The sequence below is a fragment of the Lytechinus variegatus genome, chromosome 6 (genome assembly GCF_018143015.1).
Source record: "Lytechinus variegatus isolate NC3 chromosome 6, Lvar_3.0, whole genome shotgun sequence".
NCBI lineage: Eukaryota > Metazoa > Echinodermata > Echinoidea > Temnopleuroida > Toxopneustidae > Lytechinus > Lytechinus variegatus.
The window spans coordinates 42,207,569-42,219,566 of NC_054745.1; the positions used below are offsets into that span (position 1 = coordinate 42,207,569).

Below are 11,998 nucleotides of genomic sequence, written 5' to 3' on the forward strand. Positions count from 1 at the left end.
CGTCTCCGTCATCAGAAATATTTCCTCCCGATCCTTCAAGATCAATTCATCTTCCCAGTGTGCCACTGTATCCTATTTCTATCCATCAAATACCTGGGCAAGCTTTTTTCTTCATTTATCTCTATTGTGTACTGTCTCTCTTCTACCCCCCCCCCCCTCTTTTTCTCTCTTTATCATACTGTACACATGGTCATTTGCAAGTGCAGCCAAACATACACTGTTCATGTACATGTAGCGGGCATCTGTCTGTGGTGAAAACCTTCTTTTTGGGGCTTAATTTAAAAAGGTATTTTATAATTATAATGATGACAACGGTAAAAATGACAATGATATATTACATGTAAAATGACAATGATTTAAAAACAGTGTATACCGTTATAAACCCAAAGATTAAAGGGTTAAACTAAATATTTAACTTCAGTTGCCACTTCATCTGTTTCCCTAGATTGGGGTGGCCTTTATTTTATGTACATGTATCAGCAACCTATTTGTGGTGAAAACCTTTCTTATTTGTCACAGAAAGTTTGTTGCATTATTAAGACCTGCCATGTTTACATTGGCTTTCGATTCTGCATCAGCTCGCAGTTCTGAACCACGAGCCGATGCAGAATCGGCTCTTTTGTTGCATGTAAACGCGATTAACTTGCATCGGCTCTTGGTTCAAAATCAGCAATTTTGCACCACCAAAGTAGTACATGTAGGTTCAGAACCGCAAGCTGATGAAGAAGCGATTTTAAACTGAAAGCCGATTCTGCATCGGCAATTTCATTTACTTTACCATTATGACGGACTTCAAAGCGCACGGATCCAGCGTTGTCTATATAATGACGTATATTGTTGGTGTGCGGATCATTTCAGGTTCTAAACTGTGAGCTGATGCAGCGTGTAAACGCGGTGCAAGATAAACTCAAAACCGCTGAACCAAAAACCGATCACATGTACATGTAAACATGGTTTATGAAAACCAACTTCATCGTCTCCAGTTGCTATTTTTTCCGTTCGCCTGGGGTGGCCTACATGTATATAATTTATACAGGTTCGACTGTTCTTTTTCACAAGATCATGATTATTTTGCTAGTGTGAATGTGTGAAGACATTAATGTCTCATGTCTGTTTTAATCCATCCATCTCTCTCTAATGAATACATGTATAGAGGGACTCAGTTTCCAGGGGAGTGAGAGTGATCACTCGCTACCGCTGACCTGAATCCATTTCCGGTACTTTATCACTCGCCTATTTAAAAGCGAGTTTGATTTTTTTGTGACATATATGATAAATTATACAGAAATACAGTTTGTTCAACATTTTATTCCCAGGAATAATCTCTATCCTGTTATTACTTATTCCTGAATGTAAAACAAATGTCAGACATTGATTGAGCTGTTAGAGCCAACCTTAAAAACCTCATTCTCAATAGTCAAGGTTTTATAAATAACACACAATTAGTATTAATTGCAATAACACATAATAAATATTGCATATTCAGGGTATCTGATTTTTTGTAACTTTTAGTTTTAGTCCATCCAATTTGTAATTGGACAATAAGCTCCCTTTGTACAGTATGTCAAAGAGCTTTTTGCAGTGCTCCCCATTGCTCCCTTCATAATTATAACACTGAGTCCCTGATGTAAAAGCGATGACAAAGTTTTCTGGAGGCTGTTCTCATTTTTTGGTGCACTCTCCCTATTTCATCCCCTTCCCCTCTCATTACTCCAATTGGAAACCCTGTGTTACACATACAGTGTACTGTACATGTATGTATTTCCCCATATTTGAGAAACATGTGATACATGTTGGCATAGAGTAGATCTAGTCTGTATTGCTCCTAAAATTATTCCCAGTACACTGACTGATGTTTTCTTTTTATCCTCTTCCTGTGTATCTCCTCTCATTCTCCTCCCCCACCCCCTGTAATCTCCCTTTGCTTTTTCTTTTCCTTTCTCCCCCCCCCTCTCTTCCTCTCCATCAGTCATTAGAGAAATAAGTTTCTCCACCAGTTAGAATCCATTCCCCCCTCCCACCGCTCTCTCTACTTTACTTTGCCCACCCCCCCCCCCAAATATACCTTTCCATCTGTGATCCGTATTACTTACCGATACGATAGACATTGTCTCTCTAATGCTTCCACCTGCCGAGATGTTTGCTACTTTCTTGGGAAGTTCAGCCAAGAGTAGATCCTCCACAATGATCACTTTGAATCCATACATATGAACCATATCATCAACGATCCTTCCTTTACGAGAACCGGGTCCACCTGTATTAAAAAAGGATAGTGTAATTGTATCATTATCCAGGCTGCCACATAAAATATTCCAAGTGATGTTTGCCCGGTACATGTACTCATACATACAGTTTGGTGCCCCACACATTGGCCCATATTCTCTTTAATACATGGCCCAAACTGTGTTTAACTTTTAATAGACCATACAAGTACATTGTAGTCTCTGTGCTAAAATATGGTAAGCCACACATGCACAATTTTTGTTGTATGTTTTTTACGTTCACTATGCTCTTTCTTATTTCTTTATTATAAATGTTGAAGTCAATTACCTTATTCATCCTTCCAAGACAGTTAACAATGATTTCATAATCAAATGAGCTGCTTCAATGAACCTTTCCTGTCACAATTGGCTTTCCATAGTTTAACCAAAACTTAAAACCAGAGTTTGTTAAATCAAACCTGACTTTATCCTATCCACATCAAGCATAAATGTACATTTTAGTGTATGACTATTTATCACACAAGTTGAAATGCTACATGTTACATTTTTTTGAAGATATTGGACAAATCTCAGGTCTGTCACTATAGTGTATCTCCACTATAAAATGCAATACATACAGTGTAGAGTACAAAGGTCCATCATTTTTTATTAACTATAAAATAGAGTACTTACATATAAGTCAGGCTCTATGATTTCTTGGGTTTAAGATAATACTCTATTTGTACTCTAAGGTTGCATGGTGGAGTGAGAAAAAAATGCACTCACTTTGTACAAAACTAAAATCTAGCCTTAACCTCAGACTGTGTAGGGCCTAATGTACATGTTGCTGACCATTATAATCTAATCAAATTCACATTTTTATCAGTGTTCAAATTTTACGTACATTATTAAATCACTTCAAAGGACCTCAGTATAAAAAAAAAGCTAAACCCAAATATAGCTGAGTGCCCTTTATGCTCTAATTTTTATTGTATTTTTGTTAATAGAGCATGATCGGTTCATCACGGACGGACATTTGATAGATTTTGAAAGTTTTGAAGGCTTGTAACAAATTAGGAATAAGATGAACAAGGTTCCTTTGTGTTTTATAGTGAAGGGTAGGACATAGTATGCTGAATGATTAAAAAAGTTTGTTGCCATGGTTACCTACAAACACAGGTATCCACTAAATGTGCCATATCACGGACGGACAAGATAGAAATGTGGTTTTTAGAATTTTTGTACATTTTTATTGTTTCTATCTAAACAGCTTTACATGGACCAATTATTGTTAATGCACCTAACACTCGGGTATGTTAGCTTCTATGTTCAGCATATTGAATTCTTAACCAATATCAAACTTCCGAGAGAATTGCAAATATTTTCCATCACGGACGGACATCATGGACGGACATCACGGACGGACACAATTAAAATACAATGGAAGTACTCTGTAAAAAGTTCTTAGTACTTTTTTGGTAAACAAATGCAATTGTTTTGATGATTTTTACATATTTTAATAATATTAAACAGTATTAGTTGCACAATCAAGTTGCTACAACTTCAATCAAGTTGCTGCAACTTGATTTAAGATGTAGCAACTTGATTTCTATGCTAGACGCACAGTATAATCTAGACATACGATTGCTCTTAACACATTTCTTGTCAAAATCGAACGTAAAGAATAAGTGATGTATAACAAAAAAAAATAAAAAACGTAAAAAGCCATTGATATGCAGGCAGAAAGGAGCAAATTCACATGACAGTCCTTTTACTTTTAGAAGATGTTAGTATTCATAGAGAATTAGCAAGTGAAAAGACTTTAAATGAAAAATTGACATCCTGGTTCTTCCCGCATACATTTTTTACATAGTTTTTGTGGCTCAACTTACCCCAGACGATGGCACAACTTACCCACAGATGGGGCAAGTTGAGCAATTTGACATCCTTTTTTTCAAAGGTCACAATGACATTCAGCGTGGGGGTAGAAAGTTATATATAGGTGAAAAATATTTCCCAAGAATCAAATTTAAAGGTAAGGTACTTATTTCTACAATATTACTAGTCATATCAATTCTAACGTGCAAAATGCAAAAAGTGTCACAACTTACCCCGCCTTCCCCTATTGTCTTTTTAAAGTGTAGAATACAAGTAGGTTCAAAATCAACAACTAGTTGATTATTGATCATGTTGATTCAAGTATTTTTATGATCATGATGATTTTAGGCATTAATTTTCCAAGAGCAAAGATGTTTTTTAAGGTCCAAAAACTAAATCTAAAAGATTAACAGGTCACTGATCCTTATGCTTGTTTGTTGGATCAACACTTGTCAGGGGCTCTCTTTAAATCCATCTTTTGCATTAAAGCGGAGACACCCCATAACATCAACAGCCCTCATGTATTTAGGCCCTGACCAAATCCAAAATTGAAATTGATATTCCAATCCAAAGCTTAACTTCTAAACACTGCAGTGCAAGCTTTATGCATTTTCACAGTTTACCAGATAAGCGATTTGCTTAAAATTAGCTCCAAAATGGACTTCGAAAAAAGGTATTCATGTAATTTTCACAAACCTATGTTCTGTTAGAAGCATTGTGAATCCATAAGTTTGTACATGGAAAAATTGATTTTTCTGCTTATCAGATTATGCATTGCATTCTACTTCTTCTCCATCACTTTCTGCAAGCTTGAATTGATGAAATCTACAGCTTTGGACGTGTTCTTGCCATACTTTGTTTCCCACTTTTTTGGCATATACATGCATATATACATGCATATACACTATCTGCATTCCAATAATGCTTAACAATTTTCCTGACAACAATATAGCCCCAATAACGGCCAAACAAAGATATCACAAAAAATTGTGAAGAGTTGTAGGCTTATTCCATTTGAGTTCTGAATAATTCTCAGAGCCATTTTTCACTGCAATTAGAAGCTAAAATTAAACTCATAATCTGCTCAGCAAAGTTTCTCATTTGCATATATGAATCTTTCCACAAGTATTTCACTCGTCCGTCCGTGATGAAATTAATGTCCGTCCGTGATCATTTTTCATTGATTTATTAAATGCATAAAATGTATGGATTTTAGCTATGTTCAAATAAAATGATGAACAGTGTCCAGTGAAATACTTCTACACACTTTTATTTCTGTTTCTATTCTGATAAAGAATAAAAAGCTGAATCCATAGACATTATCCTAATAAAAATGATCACGGACGGACATTAATTTCATCACGGACGGACGGAAATGTTAACATCTACAAGGAAAGTTTACTTCCATATTTTTTTCCTACTAATTTATGTTTGATGATAGATTAATGTTCAGAGTGCAAGACCATTAAAAAAAATTGGAGTAACTTTGAAAACAATAAAACTAGAGTGAAATGAATTTGAGTGAATTAACTTTGTCCGTCCGTGATCAAATTAATGTCCGTCCGTGATCATTTTTGACTGAGTTTATGATATGGATAAAATGTATGGATTTTAGCCATGTTCAAATAAAATAATGTACAGTGTTTAGAGAGATACCTCTAAACCTTTTTATTTTTTATTTCTACTCTGATAAACAATAAAAAAACTTTTCATCTTTTTTTCCATCACGGACGGAAATTTCAAAATGGAAATGTTAACACCTACCAAAAAAAATTAGTTCCCAATATTTTTTTTCTACTATATTATGTCCGATAATAGAGAAATGTTCAGAGTGCAAGAACATCCAAACCAAATTAGAGTAACTTTAAAAACAATAAAACTAGAGTGAATTTAATTTGAGTAGAAATGTCCGTCCGTGATGAGAGGTAGCAGCACCCCCATGAATAAAATGGACTATTCCGGTACTTTCGGAATCATCAATCTTCATGAAACTTAGTTTTTTGAAACCTGAGATATCAAAGATCATTTTAAAAGCAAATTTGATAAAAGTACCTTAAAAATTTTTTTTCACCTCAATGCGAACCCTTAACCGATCATGCTCAATACTGCAATTGTCTATGGGGGAACGTGCAATTTACTAGATACTGCACTGATCTTCTACATACATGTTAAGACCATCATTTAATGGCAAATGTGCCGCACTCTGTGTGTTGAATTGTGACTGCAGAGTGACAAACAATTCCAATTAATTTTTTGTACAGAGGCTGCAGTAATCTCTAAATGCAAATAAAACCCACAACTGTTTGGTGGAATTTTGGAGTTATGTTCGCTTTATTTCCTATTATCATATAATAATATTCGCTTTATTTCCTATTATCATATAATAATATGAACATGCATGTATTTTAGAAATTGAGGCACAAGCAATACGATTTTTGGCGTGATAAATTGAGTGCGTAGTTTTAGGACCCCTGGGCCCTTTTACATCGGACGGCGAAATCAAGTGGTGTTTGGAAAACACGGCAGGATTTTCGTATTAGTGAGATTTGGGATATTTTCTTCTTGGTTTAATGATCTTTAGAATATTTGCCACAAATTAGTAAAAGATCATTTGTTCAAATATTAAAATTGGCATGGTTTTATTGTTTTGAAACAAAGAGCTAGCTTTAGCCTAGGTCCCCCCCCCCATCATCATACAGCGTGTATAGCCTATAGGTAGCAGTTTGAATTCCTAATCTGGATCAAATCTACATGTATTTCTAGACACACATGCATAAAAAAGTGGACTTTTGACATTGTAATATTGTCACATATAAATTTCATTTTAAACACAATGAGTTCTGGGGTCTGTTGTAGAAAGAGCTGTGTTTAAACGCAAGTAAAAAAAATATCAATCGCAAGTCCCAAATGTGAGCTGTTGATTGGTTGAAAATCAAGTAGCAAATGATTTTTAGAGTTAGTATTAATTGCAACTTTCTGTAAGTATGGGCCCCTGCCAACAACCATTCATAAAAAAATCATAGTCCAAATGATTCAATCCGAAAATGCAGATCATGAATGCAATGACGCTAGAAACATTAAGCAAGGAGCCCCGAGTTTCTGATGTGATTCCACGACCCTGCCCTGTTGTTAATAAAAAAAAACTTTGTACAGCCCCAATGGCCTCTGCCTCTGCACACATTTTCAATTTGGTAGGCCAAGGCCTACATGTAGGATGGGGGGTCGGGTGTCCGGACACTTTATCTTTTTGAAGCCTTCTTTTTGTCTGTGGATTACACTAAAAATATTAATTCTTTAGTTGTGATCATTATCTATTTTGTTCTTTTCAATATTTCCTAACATTTTGTACTAATAATTGATGAAACTTCGCTTGTAAATTTTTCCAAATGACATTCTAAAATTGATCGTCCGGATACACAACAACTGGGTATAACTGAATACTCGAGTCACACTTTTATTTGAAGTTTAAAAATATACATTTGAGGTCTTCTACAGACTACTGTTCATACCTAAAATTCACATTCACCTACTTTCCTATTCTGAAATTTACAAGATTCTTATCTAAAATAACCTAAACTTTACTAGGATTGGTTTATCTTAATCAACAGTCAGACAGAGTACTCTGAGTCTGAGTAGTATAGTATGTTCATATCTTGCTTGGATCGTCAACATGTCGCACACTGCACTCCCACACGTTCACTGCACTGTACACGGCTTGGCTTACCAAATATGAAAACAACCGTGGTTTCTTCGGTGGACAACTTGACCGAGTTACCGACTCGAATGCTGACTTTCGGTCTGCGATGAAAAAATCCCTTTTCCCCATCTTCACCTTTTCCGTCAGTACTATTTCCACATCCCATGGTAAATCCGTAATCCAAAGATAAATAATTCGAAAGGCTAGAAATGAGAGCAAAAGGTTCAAATCCTAAGCATCCGTCATCATTTTTTTACGAAATTGAAGGAGCAAACACGCGCGCTGCGCGGCGTACATACGTGAATAACACACACACATCGTACATGCATGCATTGCATGCACTATAGCCGCTAGCTGCGATAGCTGCTGCTGAAAAAAACATGTTGAGGAAAGACGCCCTCTTACGACAAATACAAGTTATCGTCGGCAAGCTTTAGCGTGCAAAATAGCGCGAATCAGCGAAGTATTATTGGGTTTTCGGGGGGGGGGGGCCATGGAGATCATAGATCTCTATGGGGGGCCGGGGGGGGGGTCAAAGAGGATTTAGCTTTAAACAACGTGTATAATGTTTACGGGAAGGCGGGGTAAGTTTAGCATAGGGGGCAAGTTGAGCCAACATTGTGGTGGTGACATGTATTGATGACCCATTGCCTAACCCCACCACACACGTCTTTAAAAAAGACATAAGAAAAACATTGTTAGTCCAGGTATGGATCTTTGTTCTTGTCATAATCTTTTACATGAGCGATGCATAAGAAAAAGTGTAGATGCGAAATTATCGCATTAAATTAGGACCGGGGTAAGTTGAGCCATGGTAATTCTTATGGTAATGTACATTAAAAATAAAACCTAAAAAGTCATCGTTATACAGGCAGAATTGAGCAGATTTACATGACTGTTCTTTTCCTATAGAGGATGTAAGAATTTAAAGAGAATTATTAGCAAGTGAAAAGACTTTAAATAAAAAATTGACATGCTGCCTCCCCAATACATGCTGTACATAGTTTTTGTAGCTCAACTTATACCCCCACAGATGGGGCAAGTTGAGCTATTGGCATCTCTATTTTTAAAGATGACAATGACTTTCTGTGTGGGGAAAGAAAGTTCTATAAAAGTGAAAAATATTTCATAATAAATATATTTTAAAGCAAGGTACTTATCTCTACAAGATTATTAATCATATCAATTTTAGCATGCAAGGAGCATAAAGTGTCACATCATACCACGCATTCCCCTATGTAATCATTTGCACAAACTTCTTGAAAATGTAGTTAATTGATTTTGCGAGGGACAGATAAGAGCTATTTAAAGAATTATAATATACATATTTTGGCCATTGCGATCGCGAAGCGCCAGCTAAATTCATTAATAAAGTTTTATACTTACTCTAAAATGAGAGATTTTTAAAAACTATTTTAATTTTTAAAGGGTATTAGTAGGCATGATTATGATTACTGAAAAACATACACCTAATTCGAGTCTGAAGTGAGATTTGAAAGAAAAATATCAGTCGTTAAAAATGTGCATCTTATTACAAATCAAAGTCATGGTCACTCAGCGTTCATGAAATATTTGAAAGACAACGGGGAAGACTGTGAACTTTTAAAGCGAGCGACATTAATGAGGGTTGTTAGATTATCATATTTAATGATATATAGATAGATAGATAGATAGATAGATGGATAGATGGATGGATGGATAGATGGATGGATAGACAGACAGACAGACAGATAGATAGATAGATATATAGATAGATAGATAGAAAGATAGATAGATAGATAGATAGACAGACAGACCGTAGATAGATAGATAGATAGATAGACAGACAGACAGATAAAGATAGATAGACAGTAGATAGATAGATAGATATAGATAGATAGATAGATAGATAGATAGATAGATAGACAGACAGACAGACAGACAGATAAAGATAGATAGATAGATAGAGAGAGAGAGAGAGAGAGATAGATAGATAGATAGATAGATAGATAGATAGATAGAAAGATGGATGGATGGATAGATGGATTGATAGATAGATATGTATAGATAGATAGACAGACAGACAGATAGAAAGAAAGAAACAAAGATAGATAGATAGATAGATAGACAGACAGAAAGACAGACAGACAGATAAAGATAGATAGATAGATAAATAAATAGACAGAGAGATAGATAGATAGATAGATAGATAGATAGACAGACAGAAATACAGACAGATAAAGATAGATAGATAGATAGATATATAGATAGAGAGAGAGAGAGAGAGATAGATAGATAGATAGATATATAGATAGATAGATAGATACTGGTTATGATAAGATTAAAATGGATAAAGATGGGAAATGATTTTAGTGGACTAAGGGTGACTATAAAATGAATAATAGACCGTCGAACATAATTACATTTGGTGCCACGCGAACTTCACGCATTTCACGCTCAAACAAACATTCTATTTATTCTTCACCAAAATTATACCAGCACGATGTTAGTTATGTGTCCAACCAATGTTGAGCAATATTTTAGTCAATGCGGGAAGCATATTGTCCATTGAGGTTAATATAAGCAACGATTACTTTAGAATGGGCAAAATTTGCATCACACTGGATAAATAAAAATGCCAAGAAAAAATACCTAATATTGGTTGGACACATAATTACCTCACGGTTCATTGCAACATTTTTAGAGTGCTAGGAAAATCGCTTTTAGAATGTAAAAATTGTCGCAAACCACTTTGGTGATGTTTAAAGTTGAATCCCCTTATTTATGGTAATATTGAAACCTTGATGATTTAAAAAAATATCTTTTCTGTCTTGAAAGTGGGTAGATAATTTACAGCCATCTCTTCTCCGAAAATTATGTGTGTGTGGGGGGGGGGGTGTATATCCCATCCCCGCCGGAGATTTTATGCGTTAGTGATTTACCCCGCCCCTTGATAAAAATAAAAGTAATAATAATATGCAAAATTAATAAAGCACTTAAAACAAATGTTTCTAAGCGCTGCATACTATTGATTTCAATTAAGATCCTTCATGTTTATCATCATCGAGTTCTATTCAAAATCGGCATGTTCCCGCCATACCCCCCCCCCCAGGTTAATTGTTACCTCTTACCCCCCCCCCCCAAATCAAAAAGTTTATTGATATAGAATCCTGACATTGATGGATCATCAACAAAACAAAAAAACATAAGAAAAAATTAATATAACATAAGCATAACATAGTAGCAACGAGAGATTAAAAAATATTGGATAACATGTTAGATGGGAGATGCATATGATGCATAAATATACACACATAATACCTAAACATAATACACCCATACTTATACAAATACATAAACGATGACCTATGACCCATGTATCTATCTGACAGCCTCCCCCACCCTCGACCCTCTCTTCCTCTAATCTCTCCATCACTCCACATTGTAATAGGTTTTATTTGTAATGTTGAGAATGATCAATATGTGTCGATTTTAATCAATAAATTTGGAAACTTGAAACTGTGCGCGCTAGCCACCCCCTTCTCTCCCCCCCTCTTCCCCTCCCTCCCTCCCTCTCGACCCCCCTCTCTCTCTCCCTCTCAGTCTGTTCTTTACCAAGAGAATGCCGTATTCCTCAAAAGGCGAAGGACAAACTGAAATGTCTTGGAGGACATATCCTCACACAATAAACATATGAATTTCTAAACAATGTCAACAACTCCCAGGATCAAATTATTTTCGACGTTTTACTGAGTGCGCCCATTCTGCATGCTGTATAAAAGAGTTACATTCCGGGGTTGTCATTTTTTTCACGCAATATGCTTAGGCCTATAGTGACAACCCTTCTCCTGCAAATTGTAAATGGTGAAATTATTTGGTAGGAGATCATATTTTGTTCAGAATGAATTTTTATTTAGTCCATTCTTTTTCTTTATGATTCATGCCAAAAGACAATTAACCAATGTATTATGTTTATTACGTAATTAAAAATGTATCATATACGAATGTTATGAATGCAGAAGAAATAAATAAATCAAAATCACCCCCCCCCCCCTCCTCCATTTCGATCCGAGCCTGTAGATTTAAATTTGAATTGGTTGTGTGTCTGTGTTTTGTAAAGACATCTTACTCATGCTTCAAGCTGTATGGCGAATTTACTTCCCTCAAAATACTGTAAATTATCTTTTTTTTCTTTTTCTTCTTTTTTTTTTTGGGGGGGGGGGTCATTTATGATGTTTCTTAT

The 11,998-nt window shown here is 35.5% G+C and overlaps 1 protein-coding gene across 1 annotated transcript in view; it reads right to left on the reverse strand.

The window, feature by feature from the left end:
- LOC121417853 overlaps window positions 1-11,188 on the reverse strand; it is a 46,961-nt gene extending 35,773 nt beyond the window's left edge. The window contains exons 1-2 of the mRNA XM_041611586.1: window positions 11,098-11,188; window positions 2,094-2,254 (exon numbers count right to left, since the gene is read on the reverse strand). Coding sequence (XP_041467520.1) covers window positions 2,094-2,254; window positions 11,098-11,188 — 252 coding nt within the window. The remainder of the gene's footprint in view (window positions 1-2,093; window positions 2,255-11,097) is intronic.
- Window positions 11,189-11,998: the final 810 nt, after the last annotated feature.